Source organism: Carcharodon carcharias (assembly GCF_017639515.1).
Source record: "Carcharodon carcharias isolate sCarCar2 chromosome 38 unlocalized genomic scaffold, sCarCar2.pri SUPER_38_unloc_15, whole genome shotgun sequence".
Classification (NCBI taxonomy): Eukaryota; Metazoa; Chordata; class Chondrichthyes; order Lamniformes; family Lamnidae; genus Carcharodon; species Carcharodon carcharias.
This window is the reverse complement of record NW_024470781.1, coordinates 254,472-279,772: the sequence shown is the minus strand read 5'-3', so window position 1 is coordinate 279,772 and position 25,301 is coordinate 254,472. Positions and strand designations below refer to the sequence as shown.

Here is a 25,301-nt window from a genome sequence, read left to right as displayed (position 1 = left end):
ACATTCACAGTCTCCCCCTCCCTCACATTCACAGTCTAACCCTCCCTCACATTCACAGTCTCCCTCACATTCACAGTCTCTTTCTCCCTCACATTCACAGTCTCTCCCTCCCTCTCATTCACAGTGTCCTCCTCCCTCACATTCACAGTCTCCCCTTCCCTCACATTCACAGTCTCCCCCTCCCTCACATTGACAGTCTCCCCCTCCCTCACATTCATGGTCTCCCTCTCCCTCACATTCACAGTCTCCCTCTCCCTCACATTCACAGTCTCTCCCTCCCTCACATTCACAGTCTCCCTCTCCCTCACATTCACAGTCTCTCCCTCCCTCACATTCACAGTCTCTCCCTCCCTCACATTCACAGTCTCTCCCTTCCTCACATTCACAGTCTCTCCCTCCTTCACATTCATAGTCTCCCCCTCCCTCACATTCACAGTCTCCCTCACATTCACGGTCTCCCCCTCCCTCACTTTCACAGTCTCCCCCTCCCTCACATTCACACTCTCCCCCTCCCTCACATTCACAGTCTCCCTCTCCCTCATATTCACATTCTCCCTCTCCCTCACATTCACAGTCTCCCTCTCCCTCACATTCACAGTCTCCCCCTCCCTCACATTCACAGTCTCATTCTCCCTCACATTGACAGTCTCCCCCTCCCTCACATTCACACTCTCCCCCTCCCTCACATTCACAGTCTCCCTCACATTCACAGTCTCCCCCTCCCTCCCTTTCACAGTCTCCCCCTCCCTCACTTTCATACTCTCCCCCTCCCTCACATTCACAGTCTCCCTCTCCCTCATATTCACAGTCTCCCTCTCTTTCACATTCACAGTCTCCCTCTCCCTCATATTCACAGTCTCCCTCTCCCTCACATTCACAGTCTCCCTCTCCCTCATATTCACTGTCTCCCCCTCCCTCACATTCACAGTCTCCCCCTCCCTCATATTCACTGTCTCCCCCTCCCTCACATTCACGTTCTCCCCCTCCCTCACATTCACAGTCTCCCTCTCCCTCACATTGACTGTCCCCCCCTCCCTCACGTTCTCAGTCTCCCCCTCCCGCACATTCACAGTCTCCATCTCCCTCACATTCACAGTCTCACTCTCGCTCACTTTCAAAGTCTTCCTTTCGCTCACATTCACAGTCTCAATTTCTCAAGTTAATATTCTCCCTCTCTCACTCATACCACCAGTCTTACTCATAATGCCCTCCTTCTTTCAGACGCCCACTCTCACTCTCTCAGATTCAGCATCCATCTCTCTCTCAATGAGTATCACTGTCCCCCTCTCTCCCATTTAGTGCCTTCTTCTCACTCAGTCTCACTCTCTCTCTATCTCACTTTCATCTCCCTCTCTCGCTCACTGTCACCGTCTGCTTCTCTCCCACATTAAAAGTCTCCCTCTCTCCCACTCAGAGTATCCCCCTCTCACACACACTCACAGCCTACATCTCTCTCTCTCTCTCTCACTCACAGCCTCCCTCTCCCTCACACACTCACAGCCTCCCTCTCCCTCAGACACTCACAGCCTCCCTCTCATTAACCTTTTCATTTCTGTCACCCCTGTCTCTGACTGTCTCTCCCACACTCACTCTATTTCTCTTTTTCACATTCACAGCATCCATCTCTCTCTTACTAACATTCACCACTCTCTCAATTTGAGCCTCCATCTCTCACACACTCACAGTCTCCTGCCTGTCACTCATATTCACAATCTCTCTATCTCTCATACAGTCTCTCTCACATTTGCAGTTTCCTTCTCTTACTCAGCCTCTCCTCTCTCACGTTCCCAGTCCCCATCTGTCTCACTCACTATCTTCCTCTCTCACACATTGACATTATCGCGCTCTCTCACTCAGTCTCTCTCCTTTTCTCTCTCTCACGTTAACAGCATCCATCTCTCTCTCTGTCTTTCACATTCACTCACCGTCTCTCACACTGACTCTCCCTCTCTCACTCAGTCTCCCCTTTCTCTCTTATTCGCTGCCTCCATATCTCTCTCGCTCAGCCTCACTCTCCCTTTCTCATATTCAGTCCCTCTCTCTCTCACTCAGTCCCCCTCAGTCTCCCTCCTTCTCTTTCTCTCTCAGACACCCACACACACATTCAGTATCTCTCTGTCCCTCACGTTCAGTCTCCCTCTCTAAAATATTCACTGTCCCCGCTCTCAATTCAGTCTCTCTCTCACATTTACAGTCCACCACTCTCTCACAACCATTAACAAATTACCTATTTCTATCGCATTCAGTATCACTCTCTTCAAATTAGTCACCAACTCTCATTTTCAATATCTCCTTCTCTCTCACATCCAGTCTCCCTCTCTCTCACAAATTCATTGTTGCCTTCTTTCTCTCACTCACAATTTCGCTCTTACTCTCCAGCAAATTAAGTTTCCCTCTCTCAGTGAGACTCTCCCTCTCTCAATCAGTGTCCATCTCACACTCTCTCTCTCTCTCTCATTCACAGCTCAGTCTCTCGCTGTATAGCACATTCAGTTTCCCTCCCTCCAGCAGACTCTCCCTTCTCACTCAGTTCTCTCCCTCACGTTCACATTCTCCCTCACTCACACAAATTCATTCTCTCCCTCTCTATCTCCCACATTCACAGCCTCCCTCCCAAAATCACATGCATTGTCCGCCGCTCTGTCACAGTCTCTCTCCCTCTTTCTCTCACGTATGTACTATCCTTCTCTCACAGTCTCCCTCTCTCTCTCACTCTGCTTCAATAACACACTTACCGTCTCCCAATCTCAATCCCAGTCTCCCTCCCTCTCACATTCATAGTCTCCCGCTCCCACACATTCAGTTTCGGTCTCCTTCATATTCACGGCCTCCCTCCCTCTCACGTTCACAGCCTCCCTCTCTTTCACATTCATAACCCCCTAACTCTAACATTCAGTCCCCCTTTTCCCATATTCGCAGTGTCCCTCTTTCACTCAGTCTCCCCCTCTCTCACATATACAATGTCTCCATCTCTCAAATACTCATTGTCTCCCTCTCTCACTCTTAGTCCCCCTCTCCCCCTCATTCACAGTCCCCATTTCTCACTCAGAATCTCATTCACATTCAGACATTCAAACATTCATAGACTCCCCCACCCCCCCTCACATTCATTGTCTCCAATCTCTCTCTGGCACATTCAGTATTCCTGAATCAATCAGAATCTCCCGCTTTCACTCATATTCAGAGTCTCGCTCTCTCTCTCACTTATTTTCCGGATCTTTCACTCACTGTTTCCCTCCCTCCCACACTTCTATCTCTCTCAGTCTCCCTCTCTCACTCTCTCATTTGAAGCCTCCATCTCTCTCTCTCTCACTGGGTCTCAATCTCTCCCGCTCTCACATTCAGTCCTTCCCTCTTACTCAGCCTCCTACTCTCTCTCTCACTCAATCTCCCTCTCTCTCACTCACTTTCACCGTCTCAATTTCTCCAACATTCTGCTCTCTCACATTCAAACTCTCCCTCTCTCTCACATTCTCAGTCTTCTTGTCTCTCACTCACAGTATCCCTCTCCCTCACTCGCAGTATCCATCTCTCTCCCTCACTCAACCTCGCTCTCTTATTCACAGACTCCATCTCTCAGTCTCCCCCATGTCTCAGACACTTTCTCTCTCAGTCTCCCTCTCTTTCCATTTCTCACAATCACAGTCTCCATCTCTCTCTCACTCAAATTCTGCTTCTCGCACTCTCTCTCATTAAGTCTCTATCTATCTCATTTTGGCAGTCTCTCTTTATCACTCATTCTCCTTTCTCTGGAAATCATTCTCCATCTCTCTCTCACTCATCTTCTTCCTCTCTGACACACATTCGCATTATCCCTCTCCCACTCTTACTCATTGTCTCCCGCTCTCTCACTTTCACAGCCTCCCCCCTCTCTCTCACAATCATTTTCCCTGCATATCTTTCACATATGGTCTATCTCTCTCACGCAGGCTCTCCCTCTCCCACTCACGTTCACAGTATCCCTCTCTATCTCACGCATAATCTCAATCTCTCACTGACAGTTTCCTCATCTCTCTCTCTCTGTCAGTCCAGCCCTCTCCTTTTCTCAAGTGCAGTCTGAATCTCTCTTCACCACAGGATCACAGAAACACAATGCAGAAGAGGGCCTTTGGCCGGTCGAGACTGCACTGACACGTAAGAAACAACAAAACCACCTAACTAATACTATTTACCAGCACTTGGCCCATAACATTGAATGTTATGACGTGCTCATCTAGTTACTTTTTAAAGCATGTGAGGCAGCGGGCCTCCACCACCCTCCCAGGCAGTGCATTCCAGGGCGTCACTGCACTCTGGGTATTATTTTTCCTCACATACCCCTAAAACTCCTGCCCCTCTCCTTGAGAATAGGCCGTGCTCTGAATGACCCTTCAACTAAGGGGAACAGCTGCTCCCTATCCACACTGCCCAAGTCCCCCATAATCTTGTACACCTCGATCAGATCGCCCCTCAGTCTTTTCTGCTCCAACGAAAACAGTATAAATCTATCCAACTTCTCGTCATAATTTAAATGTTTCATCCCCGGCAACATCCTGGTTAAGCTCCTCTGCATCCCCTCCAGTGTAATCTCATCGTTCCTATATTGTGGCGACCATAACTCCACAAAGAACTCCAGCTGTGGCCTCAGCAATGTTCTATACAACTCCAAGATGACCACCCTACATTTTGTAACCAATGCCTTGATTGATAAAGACAATTGTCTCATATGCCTTTTTCACCAGCCCACCAAAATGTCCCTCTGCCTATAGAGATCAATGGACACAGACGCCAAGGAAACGTTGTTCCTCAGAACTTCCTAGTGTCATGATGTTCATTGAATATTTCCTTGTCAAATTAATCCTTCCAAAGTGTATCACCTCACAATTTTCTGGGAAAAATTCCATCTGCCACTTATCTGCCCATTTGGCCATCCCGTCAATACCTTCCTGCAGCCCAAGACACTAAATCTCACTGGTAATTACCTGGCCAATTTTTGTGTCATCCACAAACTTACTAATCCTATCTCCCCATAGTTATCTATGTGCTTTATACAAATTAACATTTGTAGGTGAACGAGCACATATCCTTGTGATACCCCATGACAATGGCTTCCAGTCACTGAAGCATCTTTCTGTCGTCAGACTCTGCCTGCTACAATTAAGCCAATTTTTAATACACCTTTTCAAATTACCCGTATCCCCTGTGCATTTTATGTACCGCGAATGTGGGACATTGTCAAAGTCTTTGCTGAAATCAATGTAAACTATATTAGGTATACGACCCTTATCAACACACCTGGTCAGCTCAAAAAATCAATCACATGTGTTAAGCATTACCTCCCTCTAAGAAAGCCATGCTAACTATCCCTGATAAAACATTGCCTCTCCACTGGAGATATATGCTCTGCTTCAGGACTTTCTCCAATAGTTTCCCTACCACTGACAGGAGATGCACTGGTCTGTCGTTCCCTGGCTTATCACGACAACGCTTCTTAAACAGGGCAAACACATGAGCTGTTCTCTAGTCCTCTGACAACTCTCCCGTGGACAGAGAGGGATTAAAAATTAGGATCAAAGCCCCTGCAATCTGTTCCCTTGCCTCCCCCTTGCTGAGTCTCCCTCTCACTCTCTCTCTTTCATTCACAATCTCCCTCTCTGTCGCATTCAGTCTCCCTCTCTCTCAAATTCACAGACCCCCTCTCTGTCACGTTCAGTCTTCCTCTCTCCCACAATCGTAGTCTCCCACTCTCCCTTGTTCATAGCAGTCCTCTTTCAGTAACAGTTCCTCTCACACACATTCATTGTCTACCTCTCCCTCTCACAGTCTCCATCTCACTCACTCAGTCTCGCTCTCCCTCTCTCACCTATTCTGTCTACCACCCTTACTCATTCACTCCCTCTCTCACTCAGTCTCCATTTCCCTCTCGCACATGGACAGTCTCCCTCTCTCTCATTCAGTCTTGTTCTCTCTCTCAGATTCAATGTTCTCCTTTCTCACTCAAAGCTTCTATCTCTCTCACTCGCATACTCCGTCTCTCTCCTAGTTTCCCTCTCCCTCAAACAGATTCAGTCTCAATCCCAAATTTGCATTATTCCTCTCTCTGACAAATTCAGTCTCCTTACCTTTCTCATTTTCATTGTCTCCCTCTCTCTCATATTCACGGTCTCTCCCTCTCTCAAATTCACAGTCTCCATCTTTCACTTACAGTCTCCCTCTTTCGCTTACAGACTTCTTCTCTCTCACATTCAGATTCTCCTTCTCCCTCTCACATTCATTGTCTCTCTTTCTCACTCAGTCTCCCCCCCTCCATCATATTCTCAGTTTCCATCTCCCTCTCACTCCGTCTCACTACAACTCTCACTCAAATTCAGTCCCTCTCTGTCACTCAGGCCCACTTTCTCTCACACACATTCACTGTCTCCTCTCTCACACATTCACAATCCTTGTCTCCCTTTCTCACAATCTCCCTCTCTCTCACCTACTGGCTCCCTTTCTCTCTCACACAGTCTGCTCTCTCTCTCTCACTTAGTCTTCTCTCTCACTCAGACTCACTGGCTCCTTCTCTAAATCTCAGTCTCCACCTCTCAATCTCCCCCTATCTCTGACTCTCTCTCAGTTTCTCTCTCTTTCACACACACACATTCACGATCTCCATCTCTCTCTAACCGACAGCCTCTTCTCTTACACTCATAGTCGGCATCTCACACTCCCTCTCTCACTCAGTCTCTCGTTCACTCCATGTGAACTTCATATCCTCCCTCTTACGCTAATTCACCTTTCACTCACTCAGTCGCCTTTCCCTTTCTCACAGGCACAGTCTCCCTTTCTGTCTCTCATTCAGAGTCTTCTCTCTCACATTCAACGTCCCTTTTTCTCACTCAATGTCCCTATCACTCAGTCGGATTCTCCGCCTCTCTCAGTTACCCTGTCTCTCTCACACGTTTACAATCTCACTCATTCACTTACAGTCTCCTACTCCCGCACATTCACAGCCTCCCACTTTCATTTACAGTCTCCTTCTTTCGCATACAGTCTCCCTCTCTCTAACATTCAGAGTCTCATTCTCTCTCTCACATTCATTGTCTCCCTCTCTCACTTACCCGCCCTCTCTGTCATATTCACAGTCTCTGCCGCACTCTAACTCAATCTCACTCTCCCTCTCCCTCCACATTCAGTCCCTCTCGATCACAGTCCCACTCTCTCTTTCATCCATTATCAGTCTCTCTCTCTCTCTCACATACATTCACTGTTTCCCTCTCTCACACACATTCACAGTCTCTCTCCCTCTCACAATCTCCCTTTCTCTTACCTAATGTCTCCCTCACACTCACTCACAGTTTGTCTCTCTCGCTAACAGCCTCCGCCTCCCTCTCTCACTCAGTCTTCCTCTTACACACTCACTGCCTCCTTCTCTCATGCACAGTCTCCACCTCTCAGTCTTCCCCTGTCTCAGACTCTCTCCTGTGTCCCTCTCTCTCTCACACACACACATTTACAGTGTCCGTCGGTCTCTACCACAGTCCCTTCTCGCTCACTCACAGTCTCTATCTCACACTCTCTACCACTCAATCTCTCTCTATCTCAATTTCACAGTCGCACTCTCTCACTCATTTTCCTTTCTCACGCTTTCACAGCCTACACCTCCCATACACAGTCTACCCCTCTCTCTCTCATTCACATACTCTGTCTCCCTCTGTTATTAATATTCAGTCTCCCTCCCTTTCATATTCAGAGGCTCAATCTCGATCATATTCACAGTTTTCCTCTCTCACTCCCTCAGTAACCATTTCTCTCTCACTCAGTCTCCAACTCTCCCTCACTTAGTCCCACTCTCCCCCTCTCTCATACTCAGTCCCTCCCACTCACTCAATATCCCTTTCTCTCTCATATGCAGAATCTCATCTCACGCACGTTCCCCAGCTCGCTCCATCGCGCTGTCTCCCTCTCTCCCTCGCGCTGCCTCCCTCTCTCCCTCGCGCTGCCTCCCTCTCTCCCTCGCGTTGTCTCCCTCTCTCCCTCGCGCTGTCTCCATCGTGCTGTCTCCCTCTCACCCTCGCGCTGTCTAACCCTAACCCTAACCCTAACCCTAACCCTAACCCTAACCCTAACCCTAACCCTAACCCTAACCCTAGAGAGGGAGGCGGAGGCTGTCTCACACAAATATTCACATCTCCACCTCGCTCACACGCACATTCACAAATTCGGTCTCTCTCGCTCTCTCGCACACACACATCCAATCTCCCTCTCTTTCACATCCAGCTTCCCTCTCTCACATTCACAGTCTCCCCCTCCCTCATAATGAGCATCTCCCCCTCCCTCTCATTTACCATCTCCCCCTCCCTCACATTCACAGTCTCTCCACTCTCACATTCACAGTGTCCTCTCCGTCATATTCACAGTATCCCTCTCCCTCGCATTTAGTCTCCCCCTCTCTCACATTCACGGTCTCACGCTCTCTCAAGTTCATACTCTCCTTCTCTCTCACTCATATCCCCATTTTTCACTCACAATGCCCTCCCCCCCACCCCCTGCCATCTCAGTCGCCCACTCTCACTCTCTCATATTCAGCATCCATATCTTTCTCACAGACTATCACTCTCCTACTCTCTCCCATGCCAGACCCTACTCTCTAAGCCCTGGCCCCACTCTCTATCCCAGGCACTACACTCTATACCTGCAACCGCACTCTTTACCCAATGCCACTCCTTATACCCTGCCACAAACTCTTTCCACAGCTCCACACTGTAACCCCGGCTGAAATCTCTATACCCCTCCCCTCTCTCTACCTATAGCCCGACTCTATCCCCGGCCCCATTCCCTATCCCAGGCTCCAATATCCTTCCGTGGCCTTACTCTCTATACACGGCCCCAGTGCCTCTGCCTCGAAGCCTGGCAGCACTCTCTATCCCTGGCCCCCTCTCTGTACCCGGCTCGACACTTTATCCTTGTCTCTAGTCTCTCTGCCTGGCCCGAATCTCTATACTCTGCTCCAGTGTCTATCCCCACTCACTCTCTATCCCCGGCCGCTTTTTCTATCCACGGCGGTACTCACTATCCCTGGTTCCACAGTATAACCCCTTCCCCACACCCTCAATAGCACCGCTCTCTATACCCGGCCATGCAATCTACGCCCATCCCTACTCTCTATATCTGGCCCCACTCTTTATCCATGGCACCACTCTTTACCTCCTGCCTCACTCTATATCCCCAGCACCACTCTCTACCTGTGTCCTCACTCCCTATAACTGACCCCAATCTCTAAACACCAGCACCGCAGTCTATCGCTGGGCCAACACTGTACAGCCAGCACTAGTCTCTATACCGAGCTCGACTCTCTTACACCCCTCCCCCACTCTCTTTTCACGGCTTCACTCACTATACTCGGCCGCACTCTCTATACCCTGCCCCCCTCATTATCCCCACCCCACTCTCTTTACCCGGTCCGACGCTCTATCCCTGTCTCCACTCTCTATGCCCGGCCCCAAATCACTATACCCTGCTCCAGTATCTATCCCTGCTCACTCTCTATCCCCGGCCACTTCCTCTACCCACGGCTGCACTCACTATCCCCTGTTCCACAATGTTACCCCATCCCCTCACCCTCGACCACCCAGCTCTCTATAACCAGCCTAGCCCTCTACCCCCAACCCTACTCTCTATACCCGGCCCCACTCTCTATCCATGTTCCCAACATACTCCGACTCCAAACTCTGTCCCCGGCCCCACTCTTTATTCAAGTCCCCACTCTTTATCCCTGGCCCCGATCTCTGTCCCGGCCCTATTCTTTCGACGCGGACCGACTCTCTAATGAAGGCCACACACTCACTGGATCCACTCTTTATCATCGGCCCAGCTCTCTCGACGCCCCAGCTCCATATCTCCGGACCACTCTCTACCCCCGATCATACTCTCTGTACCTGGCCTCACTCTATGTCCCTTGCAGCACTCTTTACCCCTTGCCCCCTCTCTATCCCCAACACCACTCTCTACCCGTGACCTCACTCCCTATAACTGGCCTCTGTCTCTAAGCCCCTATGCCCCGCTGTTTATCGCCGGCCTAACACTGTATAGCCGGCACCATTCTCCATACAAAGCACCGCTCTAATATCCCCCGCCCCCACTCTCTTTACTCGGTTCCACTCACTATGTTCGGCGCCAATCTCTAAAACAAGCCCCATTCTCTATCCCTGGACACTATCTCGATCCCCGGTGCTAATTTCTATCCCCGGCCCTACTCTCTATACACAGCCCAACACTATATCCCCGGCACTACTTTCCATCCCCGGCCCTACTCTCTATTCCCAGCCCATCTCTATCCCCTTCACTACTCTAATTATCCAGCCCCACTCTCAATCCCCGGCCCCACTGCCCACTCCCTGCACCACTCTGTATACCCAGCACCACACTCTATCACAGCCCCCACTTTCTATCCCTGGGCACACCCTCTACCCCCGGTCCAACCTATATCGCTGGCCCCACTGTCTATCCCCGTTTCTGCTATGTTTACCCGGCCCCACTCTCTCTATCCCCGTTGCACGTTCAATGCCGGGCTCCACTTTCTATCCCCGGCCCGACTCTCTCATCGGCTATACTCTCTATACTCGGCCCCATTCACTATCCCAGGCCCCAGTCTCTATCCCTGGTCCCACTCTCTCTCCCAGGCCCTGACCTCTAGCTCCAGCCCTACTCTCTATAAAGAACAAAGAACAAAGAAAACTACAGCACAAGAACAGGCCCTTTAGCCTTCCAAGCCTGTGCCGATCATATTTTATGTCAACTAAACCATTTTGCTCTTCCGGTTTCCATATTCCTCTATTCCCATTCCGTTCATGTATTTGTCAAGCTGCCTCTTAAACACCACTATCGGACCTGCTTCCAACACCTCCTCTGGCAACGAATTCCAGACACTCACTACCCTCTATATAAAAAACTTGCCCCACACATCTCCTTTATGGTTTTTTCCTCTCACCTTAAATCTATGTCCCCAGTAAATGATTCTTCCACCCAGGGAAAAATCTTCTGACTATCTACTCTTTCCATGCAACTCATAATTGTGCAAACTTCTGTCAAGTCGCCCCTCAATCTCCGTTGCTCTAGTGAGAACAATCAGAGTTTCCCCAACCTCTCGTTATAGCTAATAACCTGCAGACCAGGCAGCATCCTGGTAAACATCCTCTACACCCTCTCCAACGCCTCCACATCCTTCTGGGATTGTGCTGACCAAAATTACAAGCAATATTCCAAGTGTGTCCTAACAAAGGTTCTGTACAGCTGCAGCATAACTTCCCAGCTTTTGTACTCAATACCCCACCAATGAAGGCACATATGCCATATGCCTTTCTGACTAACTTATCCACCTGCGTTTCCACTTTCAGTGACCTGTGGACCTGTACACCCAGATCCCTCGGCTCATCGATAGACCTAAGGGTTCTGCCACTTACCATATAATTCCTGCCTATATTACACCTTCCAAAATGCAGTATCTCACATTCGTCCGGATTAAACTCCATCTGCCATTTCTCTGCCAAAGTCTCCCAGCGATCTATATCCTGTTGTATGCTTTGTCAATCCTGTTGACTATCTGCAACTCCACCAACCTTACTGTCATCTGCCCAGTTACATTTTCCTCCGGATCATTTACTTATACCACAAACAGCAAAGGTCCCAGCAATGATCCCTACCGAACTCCACTAGCCACAGCTCTCAATTCAGAAAAGCACCCTTCCATTTCGACCCTCTGTCTTCTATGACCAAGGCAATTCGGTATCCATCCTACCAGATCACTTCTGATCCCCTGCGACTATACCTTCTCTACCAGTTTGCCATGAGGGACCTTGTCAAAGGCCTTAGTGAAATCCATGTATTTAACATCCACTGCCCGTCCATTGTCGATCATCTTTGTCACTACCTCGAAAAAATCGATCAACTTGGATAGACACGACCTCCCCTTCACAAAACCATGCTGCCTCTCACTACAACACCCTTTTGCTTCCAAATGGTAGGAAATCCTGTCACGAATAATTTCCCTACCACTGACCTAAGGCTCACGAGCCTGTAACTCTTTTTAGTACAAACCCGTTTCCATCTCTTTCAGATGAAGTTACGTTGTTTCATAGTTTGCCATTGGGAGATTTGAACTCTTGATCTTGGAGTTACAAGCCCAGTACCATAACCACTTGGCTATTTAGGCCAAGCCTCACCATTCTGTAGTTTCCTGGATTATCCCTGCTACCCTTCTTAAACAATTGAACTATATTGGTCCTTCTCCAGTCCTCTGGGACAACACCCATAGCCAGTGAGGATACAAAGATTTATGTCCAGGCCCCAGCAAGCTCCTACCTTGCCTCCCTTAGTACTCTGGGGTAGATACCATCTGGTCCTGGGGACCTATCCACCTTAATATTCTTCAAGACGCCTAACACCTCCTCTTTCTTGATCTCAAAGTGATCCAGGCTATCTAAATATTCTTCCCTAGACAAATCGACCGCTAAGTCGTTCTCTTTAGTGAATACTGATGAGAAGTATTAATTTCGTATCTCTCTCATTTCTTCTCACTCCACACACAGATTCCCATCTCTTTCCCTGAGTGGGTGGAACCTCTAATTGTCTATCTTCTTGCTTTTTTACATATGTAAAAAATGCCTTGGGATTTTCCTTAATCCTGGCTGCCAGTGACTTTTCATGACCCCTTTTAGCCGTCCTGAATTGATTAAGATTCTTTCTAATTTCTTTGCATTCTCCACAAGCTTTATCTGTTCCCAGCCTTCTAGCCCTTACGGATGCTTCCCTTTTCTTTTTAACTAAACTCACAATATCCTTTTTATTATTATCAGAATAAACTCACAATATACCCGGCCCCAGTCTCTTTTCTTGGCCACACTCTATCCCTGGCCCCAAACGCTATCCCCGGCTCCACTCTCTACCCCTGCCCCACTCTCTACGCATTGTCCAACTCACTATCCATGGCCCCAATCTCTACCCCAGCCCTATTCTGTAGAGTCGGCCCCACTCTCTATCCTAGTCCACACACTCATTCACCGGATCCGCTCTCTATCCCCTGCCCTGCTCTCTCGATGTCCCAGCTCCCTATCTCTGAATCGCTCTCTACCCTGGACCCTACTCTGTATACCTGGCCCCACTCTCTACCCGTGGACTCACTCCCTATAACCGGCCCAACTCTCTAATACCACCGGCACCGCTGTCTATCACCAGCCCAATACACTATAGCAGACACCACTCTCTACACACAGCTCCACTCATTTAACCCTGTCCCTACTCTCCATTCCCAGCTCCACTCACTATTCTCGGCCCGATTCTCTATCGCTGGCTCCACTCTCTATGCCTGGACCCACGCTCTATCCCCGGCCACACTGCACAGCCCCTGCACCACTCTCTATACCCAGCCTCACACTCTACGCCCGGCACCAACCCATATCCCTGGCCCCAATCTGTATCCCCGGCCCCACTCTCCATCCCCGGCCTCTCTCTCTCTCAACTCCGGCCCCACTGTCTATTCGCAGCCCTATATTCTAACCCCAGCCTCACTGTCCATACCCTCTCCTATTCATTATACGCGGAACTGCTCTCTATCCCCGGCCCCAATCTCTATCCCTGGCTCCACTCTCCATCCCCAGCCTCTCTCTCTCAATCCCGGCCCCACTCTCTATCCCCGCCCCCATATTCTAACCCCGGCCTCAATCTCTATACCCTCTCCTACTCATTATACGCGGACCTGCTGTCTATCCCCGGCTCCAATCTCTATCCCTGGCACTAATCTATCACACCCTGGACCCGCCCTTTATCCCTGGCCCAACACTCTATACCCTGCCCCAATCTCTATCCCCAGCTCCACGCATTACCCCCGGCCTAAATCTCTATATCCATTCACTCTCTCTATCCATGGCCCCTCTCTATCCTCGGCCCGATTCCCTATCCCTGGCTCCAATATCTATGCCCGGCCCTAATCTTTATACACGGCCCGACTCTCTGCACAGAATCACTCTCGAAACCCGGCAGCAATCTTTATCCCCGGCCCCACTCTCTGTACCCAGCCCGACACTCTATCCCTGTCTCCACTCTCTATCCCCGGCCCCACTCTCTGTACCCAGCCCGACACTCTATCCCTGTCTCCACTCTCTATCCCCGGCCCCCTCTCTGTACCCAGCCCGACACTCTATCCCTGTCTCCACTCTCTATCCCCGGCCCCCTCTCTGTACCCAGCCCGACACTCTATCCCTGTCTCCACTCTCTATCCCCGGCCCCCTCTCTGTACCCAGCCCGACACTCTATCCCTGTCTCCACTCTCTATGCCTGGCACAAATCTCTATACCCTGCTCCAATCTCTATCCCCAGTTCCACGCATTACCCCCGGCCCAAATCTCTATATCCATTCACTCTCTCTATCCATGGCCCCTCTCTATCCCTGATCCCATTCCCTAACCCTGGCTCCAATATCTATGCCCGGCCCTAATCTTTATACACGGCCCGACTCTCTGCACAGAATCACTCTCGAAACCCGGCAGCAATCTTTATCCCTGGCCCCACTCTCTGTACCCAGCCCGACACTCTATCCCTGTCTCCACTCTCTATCCCCGGCCCCACTCTCTGTACCCAGCCCGACACTCTATCCCTGTCTCCACTCTCTATCCCCGGCCCCCTCTCTGTACCCAGCCCGACACTCTATCCCTGTCTCCACTCTCTATCCCCGGCCCCCTCTCTGTACCCAGCCCGACACTCTATCCCTGTCTCCACTCTCTATCCCCGGCCCCCTCTCTGTACCCAGCCCGACACTCTATCCCTGTCTCCACTCTCTCTGCCTGGCCCAAATCTCTATACCCTGCTCCAATATCTATCCCCGCTCACTCTCTATCCCCGGCCCCACTCTCTGTACCCAGCCCGACAGTCTATCACTTTCTCCACTCTCTATGCCCAGCCTAAATCTCTATACCCTGCTCCAATATCTATCCCCGCTCACTCTCTATCCCCGGCCCACTCTCTGTACCCAGCCCGACACTCTATCCCTGTCTCCACTCTCTATGCCAGGCCCAAATCTCTATACCCTGCTCCAATATCTATCCCCGCTCACTCTCTATCCCCGGCCCCACTCTCTGTACCCAGCCCGACACTCTATCCCTGTCTCCACTCTCTATCCCCGGCCCCACTCTCTGTACCCAGCCCGACACTCTATCCCTGTCTCCACTCTCTATGCCTGGCACAAATCTCTATACCCTGCTCCAATATCTATCCCCGCTCACTCTCTATCCCTGGTCCCTTTCTCTATCCACGGCTGCATTCACTATCCCTGGATCTACAATCTCACCCCGTCACCACAGGTTCGACAACCCTGCTCTCAATACCTTGCCCTGCTCTCTACCCCCATCGCTACTCACTATTCTCGGACACAATCTCTATTCTCGGCCAAAAGCTATACCCGGCCCCCAACTCGATCCCTGGCCCCACTTTCCATCTCTGGCCCAACTCTCTATGCATTGCCCCAATCTCTATCCCTGGCCCCAATCTCTACCTTGGCCCAATTCTGTAGACCCGGCCCCACTCTAAATCCAAGTCCCGGCTCCTCTCTCTATCCCCGGCCCCGCTCTGTCAACGCCGCAGCTCCCTATTTCTTGAACCGCCCCCTACCCGCGGTCCTAATAACTATACGTAGCCACACTCTTTATCCCCAGCAGCAATCTGTACCCCCTGCACTACTCTCTATCACCAGTCCTACTCTCTATCCCCAGCACCACTCTCTGCCTGCCTCGTCACTCCTTATAACCGCCCCCACTCTCTAACCACCCGGCACAGCTGCCTACCTCCGGCCCAACACTCTATAGGTGGCACCATTCCCTATATCCAGCTCCGCAATCTTACCCACAGCTCCACTCCTTTTACCCGACTCTGCTAAACATACTCGGCCCCACTGCCTATCTCCTGCTACAATATCTATCCCCGGACCCACTCTCTATCCCCAGCCCTAATCTCTATCCCCGGACCCACTCTCTATTCCCGGCCCATCTCTATCCCCTTCACTACTCTAATTATCCAGCCCCACTCTCAATCTCCGGCCCCACTGCCCAGCCCCTGCACCACTCTCTATACCCGAACCCACACTCTATCACCACCCTGACCTTCTATCCCCAATCACACCCTCTACCCCCGGCCCAACCTATATCCCTGGCTCCACTTTTTATCCCCGGCACTGCTCTCTTCACCGGGCCCCGCTGTCTACACCCGTCCCCACTCACTATACTGACCCCACTCTCTATCAGCGACCCCTCTCTCGATCCCCGGTCTCACTCTCAATCCGCGGCCCAAGTTTCTATCTCTGGCCTCTATCTGAATCCTCGGCCCCACTCTCTTTCTGCAAGCCCACACACTAACCCCAGCCTCACTCTCTATACCCTGTCCCACTCATTATACAAGGCCCTGCTATCTATCCCCGGCTCCAATCACTATCCCTGGACCCACTCTCTAATGCCCCGGCCGTGCTCTCTATCCTTAGCCCAACTTTATATAGGCTGCCAAATCTCTATAACCAGCTCCCCTGTCTAAGCCTCCGACCCCACTCTCTAAACCCAGCTCCACTTACTATACCCTGTCCCAATCTCTATCCCCAGCTCCACACTTTAACACCAGCCCAAATCTCTATACCTGTCCCCTCTCTTTATCCATGGCCCCAATCAATCCCCGGCCCCATTCCCTATCCCTGGCTCCAATATCTATGTCCAGCCCTACTCTGTATGCACAGCCCAACACTCTATGCCCAGATTTACTATTCAAACCCGACAGCACTCATTATCCCTGGCCCCACTCTCTATCCCCGCCCCCCACTCTCCATGCATGGCCCAAACCTCTATCCCTGTCTCAACTCTCTAAGCCCAGCCCAAATCTCTATACTCTGCTCCAATGTCTATCCCCGCACACTCTCTATCCCAGCTCCATTCTCTATCCCCGGCTGCAGTCACTATCCCTGGTCCCACAATCTCAACCCGTCCCCACACCTTCGACCACCATGCTCTCTATACCTTGCCCTGCTCTCTACCCCCATCCATACTCACTGTACCCGGCCCCACTCTCTATTCTTGGCCACCCTCTATACCGAGCCCCAAACTCTATCCCCAGCCCCACTCTCTATCCTACGCCCCACTCTCTATGCATGGCCCCAATCTCTATCCTGGCCCCAATATCTAGCCTGGTCCTCTTCTGTAGACCTGGCCCCACTCTAAATCCAAGTCCCCAAACTCTTTCATCGGCTCCTCTCTCTATATCCGGCCCTGCTCTCTCAACGCCGCAGCTGCCTTTCTCATGAGCCACTCCCTACCCCCGGACCTTATCTCTGTACCTGGCCCCACCCTTTTTGCCCAGCAGCACTCGCTACCCCCTGCCCCACTCGCTATCTCCAGTACCACTCTCTACCCACCTGCTCATTCCCTATAACCAGCCCCTGTCTCTAACCCCCTGGCACAGCTGCCAATCACCAGCCCAAGACTCAATAGCCGGCACCACTCTCTATACCAGCTTCAGTCTCTTACCCCCGACATACTCCCTTTACCCAGTACCACTCAATATACCCGGACCCACTGCCTATCCCCTGCTACACTATCTATCCCCGGCCACACCCTCTACCCCCGGCCCAACTCCAATCCCTGGCACCGTTCTCTATTCCCTCACCACTCTCTATACCTGGCCTTGTTCTCTATCCCCGGCTGCATAATCTATCCTGGGCTCCACTCTCTATTCCCGGCTCCACTTTCTGAACGTCCATGCTTTCTATGTCTGGCCACATTCACTACCCCCGGCCCCACTCTCTATCCCTGGCTCCTCTCTATATCCCTGCCCTACTCTGTATAGCTGACCCCACTCTCCATCCCCGGCCCTAATCTCTATAGACGGCCGCATTTTCTATCCCTGGGTCCAATCTCTATCCCTGTCCCCACTCTCTTGCCCGTGCCCAACTCTTCACCCCCGATGCCGCTCTCTCTCCCCAGCCTTCATTAGTAGCCCCGGCCCTATTCTCGATCCCATTCCCTACTCTGTACACCCAGATCCAATCTATCACCTCTCTCTATTCCCGGCCCCACTCTCTTGGTGGCCACGCACTCTTTCCGGGCCCTGGTCTCTATACCAGGCCTCAATTTCTATCCCCTGCCCCACGTTCAATCCCTGGACCCACTTGCTTTTACAGCCCCAATCCTTATCCGTGGCTGCACTCTCTATCACCTTTCAATCTGCGACTCCACTGTCTGACACCTGCCCTACACTCTGGCCACCCCAACCCTCAATCCGCGCCCCTAATCTCTATAGATGGGCACACGCTCTATCCCTGAGCACACTCTCTACCTTCGGACCAACTCTTTATACCAGGCCCCACTTTTCAACCCCAGCCCTGCTCTCAATCCCTGGACCCACTCGATTTCCCTGCCCCAATCCCTCTCCGTGGCTCTACTCTGTATCACCGGACCGACTCTCAATCCACGGCTCCACTGTCTGTCCCCTGTCCTACTTTCTGGCCGTCCCAAACCTCTATCCCCATCCCTAATCTCTATACATGGCCCCATTCTCTACTCCTGGCCCTGCACTCTACCTCTGGACCTACGCACTATACCCAGCCCCACTCTATATACACGGCCCCACTCTCTATCCCCGGAACCACATTCTACTCCCGCGGTCTCTCTCTATACCCGGCCCACATTCTATACTCGGCCCAGCTCTCTATCTCCGCCTGCAATCTGTATCCCTTAACCCCACTCTCTAACCCCCAGGCCCCACTGTCTTTACCCAGCTCCAATCACGATCATCGATCAACTCTCTATCCCCAGAACAAGTCGTTGTCCCAGGACCTACTCTCTATCCCCAGCCCCGCTCTCTATCCTTGGCTGCACTCTGTATTCCCGGCTCCACACTCTATCCTAGGCCCCATTCTCTATCCGTGGCTCCACTCACTATCCATGGGTCCATTCTCTCAACCTGACCCCACACTCTCGACGGCCCCGCTCTCTATCCCCGACCCTGCTTTCTACCCCCGGCCCTACTCATTATAACCACCCACATTCTATATCCACAGCCCCACACTTTAACTCCTGCCACACTCTCAACCCCTAGCACCACACACAGCCCACGGACTGCTATACCCGGCTCAAACTCTATCACAGCCCGCACTATCTATCCCCAGCACCACCCTCTACCCCCGGCCCAATCTATATCCCTGGCCTCTTTCTGCATCCCCAGCACTAGTCTCTATAACCAGCACCGCTTTCTATACCGTGCTACAAACTCTGCCCTGGGCTCCAGCCTCTACCCACAGCCCCACTCATTATCCCTGGCACAACTCTTCTTCCCAGGCCCTAATCTCTTTAGACGGACCTATTCTCTATTCCCGGGCCACTTTCTATACGCGGCCCACTCTCTAGCCCAGGCCCAATTCTCTACACACTACCCCCCTCTATATCACCGGGCCCAATCAGTATCCACAGCTCTACAATCTTTCCCTGGACCGGCTGTGCATACCCATCTCCAATCTATACCTGGCTCCACTCTAATCAAGGCCCCAAACTGTCAGTGGCCCCACTACTCTCTAAACCCGGCATCACATTCTGTCCCTGGCCCCACTCTCTATCCCATGACACACTCACTTTCCAGGCCCCAATTCCTTTCCCTGGCTCTACTCTCTATCACCGGACCGACTCTCAATCCGTGGCTCCACTCCCTATCCCCGGCCCGAAACTCTATAGACAGCCCCAAACTCTTTTCACGGCCCCACACTCTCTACAGTCCCTGTCTCTATCCCTGGACCCACACTCTATCCCCGGCCCCACATTCTTCCCCAGCCTCTCTGTCTATACCTCGTCCCACCCTCTATACCCAGCCCTACTCTCTATCCACAGCCCCACTCTCTAACCCCTGTCACTCTCTCTATCCCCGGAACTATGCACTACCCCCCGACAGCTTTTCTAACCCTGGCCCCACTCTTTAACCCTCCGACTCAGCTCTCTATCTTCGGTCATACAACCCATAACAGACACCACACTCTATACCCAGCTCCACTCTTTGTCCCCCAACCCCTCTCTCCATACTCGACTCCACTCATTATATTTGCCCCACTCTCATTCCGAGAACACACTCTCTATCCCAGGATCGACTTTCTATAACCAGCCCCACTCACTGTCCACAGCCCCGCTCTGTACCCCTTGCTGCACTCCCTATCCCCGGCACCACACAGTACCCCTGGCATCATACTCAATACCTGTCCCCACTCTCTATCCACTGGGTACCACTCTCTATCCCCTGTCCTAGATTCCATACCCAGCACCACTCTCTAATCCCTCGGACCACTCTCTATACCCGGCTCCACTCACTATACTCGATCCACTCTCTATCCCCGACCCACTCTCTAACCCTAGCTCCACTCTTGAACCATGAACCCACTCTCTAACCACCCAGCACAGCTCGCTATTCCCACACCTACACTCTATCCCTGGCTGCACAGTCTATCCCCACCCCTAATCTTTATAGCCATCCACAGCCTTTATCCATGGCCCCACTCTCTATCCTTGGCTCCGCTCTCTTTCCCCGGCCACACTCATTTGAGGGACCTGCTCCTTATCCCGTTCTAACGCGCTATCCCCAGCTGCAATCTCTATCCCTGGCTCCACATTTTACCCCCTTCCTCACTCTTCATCCCAGGCCCCACTCTCTATCCCCGCCACCACTCCCAATTCCAGGTACCACACTCTAACTCTAGACCCACGCTCTTACCACGGCCCCACTATCAATCCCTGGCCGCAACCTCTATCCCCTGCTGCACACTGTACCCCAGACCTACTCTCTAGAGCCGACCCCAAATTCTATCCCCAGACACACTCTCTATCCCCGGCCAACTCTCTATCCCCAGCCGCACTCACTTGACATCTACGTTCTCTTTCACTTGGCCTGCATTCTACCCCGGTTCTACTCTCTATGTGCAGCACCAATCTCTATCACCAGCCCCACTGTCTTTCCACGGCTTCACACTCTACCACGGGCCTCACGCTTGATATCCAGCCCCGCTCTCTATTACCAGTCCAGCACGCAATCCCTGGTACCACTCATTAGCCCCATCCCCAATCTCTATACCTGGCTCCACTCACTATACCCGGCCCAATTCTCTATCTATGGCTCGACTCTCGATACCTGGTCCCATTCTCTTCACCCGGTCCCACTCTTTATCCCCGGCCCAACTCTCTATACCCGGCTCCACACTCTACACTGGCCCTACTGTCTATCCCCGGACCCACTCTCTTTTCCAGGATCCAATGTCCATTCCCGGCCCCATCCTCTATACCTGGCCCCACTCTCTATCCCTGGCACCACTCTCTATCCCTGTCTGCACTGTCTATCCCTGGCATCATTCTCTATACCAAGCCCCGCCCTCTTGAAGGACACAATCTCAACTCCGCAGCCAGCTCTCTAAACCCCCACCCTGCTTGCTCACCACTAACACCACAAACTCTCTTCCCGGAACTGTTTTCAATTGACGGCTGATGCTCTCTAACCCCAAACCTCATCTCCCAGTTGGCCCCAGAGTCCGTGCCCTGGCACTGCTCTCTAGCTATTTTTCCAGTCTCTCCACCTGTCTTCGACCTCTTACCCTGGCCTCGTTCTAAACCACTCAGTCCGATGCTCTCTGATCCTGGGTATGCTCCTTATCATGCCGGACCTGCTGTCTTCTCGCTGGCCTGTTCTGTCTACCCAGCCCTGTTCTTGGGCCCCCGGTGCCCTGCTAATGCGGGTCCAGGATCCCTCTCTTGCGCATTTGGGGACCCGATGTCATGTCCCGTGAGTTCCAATCACACGCCACTGTGTCTGTTCTGTGTCCCGCTGGCTCCACTCTCCCCCTCAGCCCCGCTGTCTCTTCCCATTCATGCTCCATCTCCCCAGATCTGCACTGTCCACCCAAACTTGCCCTCAAACCCCTGGCCCCAAAATCTACTGCTTGCCACGCTAACTACCCTCCAGCTCTGCTCTCTAGCATTGGCCACAATATATCCTCCTTAATCCGCTCTCTACACCTCAGCCACCATCTTACTACACCCATGTACCAAGCTCGAGACCAGACCTTTCTGTCTAGCTCCCTGGCCATTCTCTCCCTCACCCCAGCTCCACACTCTCCTCCACTGTCACTGCGCACTCTGATAGCACGGTTCTCTCTCCCAGCAACCCCGATTTCTCTAGTCCCACGGCTCTGCATTCTCTTCCCTCCGTGGACTGCTCGCTCCATCCAACGCCCTGCCCCACTCTACCTCCACCCTCCCTCCTTCCCTCCCAGGCCTCATTCTCTACCCCCGGCCCCGATCTCTCCCCCTCGGCCCACGCTTTCCACTCCCAGGGCATAACTCAGTAGCCCCAGCCCTGATCACTGCCCCGAGGTCCGCCCTGTCTGGCCTGGCCCCACTCTGCCCCCTACCTGGGCCTCACCCTCATTACCCTGGGACACCATGCTCTACTCCCTGCCGCAAATTATAATGCCTAACCCCGACAGTACCATCCCCCACTCCCACTCCCTCCCCCCGAGTGTCTCAATTCCCCTGGTGCCATTCAAACCTTCACCATCCCTGCCCTTCTAGCAGTCTCAATTGCTAGCGACAAAGTACTTGACACGCTATTGGGACTAAAGGTAGACAAGTTCCCATTACTTGATGGCCTGCATCCAATGGTTTTATTGGAAGTGGCTGCAGAGATAGTGGAGGCTTTGGCCTAAATATTCCAGAACTCACTGGATTCTGGGATTTTACCAGCGGATTTGAAAACTGCTAATTTCACACCTCTGTTCAAGAAGGGAGGGAGACAAATAGCAGGAAACTGTTGGTCACTCAGCCGGACAAATGTCCTCAGGAAGATACTAGAGTCCATTATTTAGAAGAAATATCAGGACGTTTAGAAACGCTTGAGTTCAAGCAAACAGAATCAACATGGTTTTGTGAAAGGGAAACCATGTTTGACAAATTTGCCAGAATTTTTTGAGGATATAACAAGCAGAGCTGATAAAGGGGAACTGGCTGATGTGTACTTGGATGTCAGAAGGCATTCGATGAGGAGGCACATAAAAAGTTATTGCACAAGATAGGAGCTCACGGTATTGGGATAATGTATTAGCTCTGTCCTCCTGCCCGACTCTGTCAACCCTTGGGCCCTGCTATCTATACCCCAGGCCCTGCTCTCTCCCCCGCCGGCCCATCTCTCTAACCCCCTCTATCCCCTGACATCACGCTGCCCCCTTCTGCCACACGGGTCTGCGCTCTACCCCCTCCCCTGCTCCGGCCGCACATCCCTGTCTTCTACTCCTAGTGCCGGACCATACTTTGAAATCTCATATTTCCTCTATTTATCCCTCATCCAATGAAAGACTTGTTTCACCATGCATTTGCTGCTGATATTCTCACTGGTGAACAAATGCATGGAAGAGCCAGTCTGTGAATGGATGAGCAGCTGCATTGCATTGATTACATCTGAGACATTTGAATGTCCAAGATGTTTGGTGCACCGAGCCCCAGAGGAGACGAAGCCTGTAATCTGGCCAGGGGGCCTCCAGCTGGACAAGCATTTTCTGCACTATCCTTCTTAGATATCATAAAGCATTCAAGTGTCGCAATGTCCACTAGTATTTGAGAATCTGCCCTGTACATACGGGCTCATTGATATGTATCAGGTAGGGCAAGAGTCACTACACTCTTGGCTAACCAGTGCAAAACACTGTCATTTAAAAAAAAACATAGGCTGATATTTAATGTAAAAGTCATTGTTATATGGCTGCATTGCTTCTATTTAGGTGTAGCTTTTATTATAATTCTAATATTTGTCAATCTGTGCATTTGAATCGTCAGTTACATATGTGTTTGTTTACATTTCCCCTTAACAAGAAGCTATGTTTCCATCGTGATCTGAGTTTTTAACTTTATATTCCCTTCTTTCAACATTTATATCACTAAATATATTATTTACTTTGTCTAAAGCATTACTAAAATACTTTTTACAGCAAGTACCCAATCTATTTATGAATTCAGTATTAGTTTATTCCACGGTTATTGTATATCTTTGAGATGAAGCACATATAACAGAATCTGTTTCAGAATCTAATTTCTCCTGAGGGCTGAGAGAGACCTCATTGACCATCGAGTGTCGCTCACTATCTGTACTCAGTTTTCACCTGGGGACTGAGATAGCCCAGGGAATCTCTCACTGACCATCGAGTGTCCCTCAGCGACTGTACTCAGTGTTCACCTGGGGAATGCAATAATCAATGATATCTTTCAGTAAATATTTGCAGCGTTTCTTTTTGGTTGAGTTGATGCTGAGGCTATTGTTACCTTCTGTTAACTGAGTATGAATGGGTAATCTAGAAAAGGGAATACTGTCTGTGAGCAGTGAGTGAGATGGGGAGGTTGAGCTGGGAGACAGACGGACACCTGGTTCAGAGAAGTAGGAAAGATTCCAGGATGAATTTGCTAAATTTTCAAGCGGGGGAGAGTGAAAATCAGGTTATTGCTGCTTTGGATTTACAGTTAATTCGCTGTATAACTTCAACTATGTTTTATATTAACGTGAATCATATTTTGTCTCTCAGTCGCAGATTCAGCACTCACTGACCCCTGTGCAAATCACACCATCCTGGACCAGGCCTGGAGGAGCATCTATTGTAAATGGACTGAGTGCACTGGCCATTGGATGTGTGATGACAAACTTCAGGAAGGATGGTACCAATTTAAAAGGTAATGTGCAGTGATGCATTCTGATAAACTGGGCAAACATATGAAAGTGAGTGCAATAGCAGAAAATAGATACAGGCACAGATCGTCAGTAATGTCACTGGGAAAGAGAAAAAAGCAAATAAATTGCCTTTTGTAGATAGCGGTTTGATACAACTGAGCGGATTACTCGGACCTTTCCGACTCAAGCACATTGCTGTAGGTCTGGAGTCACGTGTAGGCCAGTCCAGGTAAGCACGGCAGATTTCTTTCCCAAAGGTGAACCAGATGAATTGTTCCGGCAATGCTTGATGGCTTCACGATCGCACAGTTACTATGACTAGCTTCATATTCCAGTTGGATTCCTTGCATTTAATTTGACAGCTGCCGTGGTTGGACTTGAGCATGTGTCCTGAGTACATGAGCCTGCCTGAATGGGTCTCTCGTTTAGTGATAATATCACTGTGCCACAAACACCCCATAAGTGGACAGTAGCATTCGCACCACACAAACGCCAGGCAATTACCATCATGAAAAAGACAGAATCTATACTTCTTCCCTTGTCACCCACAGGCTTTACTATCGTTCAGTTCCCCCACTATA

General features: G+C 51.1%; 1 protein-coding gene across 1 annotated transcript in view; it reads left to right on the top strand.

Moving 5' to 3' along the window:
• The window catches only part of LOC121274778 (serine/arginine repetitive matrix protein 1-like), a 209,050-nt gene that overhangs the window by 16,902 nt on the left and 166,847 nt on the right, over positions 1-25,301 (top strand). Inside the window, exon 3 of the mRNA XM_041182116.1 lies at positions 24,578-24,722. Within this exon, the coding sequence (XP_041038050.1) occupies positions 24,578-24,722 (145 nt within the window). The remainder of the gene's footprint in view (positions 1-24,577; positions 24,723-25,301) is intronic.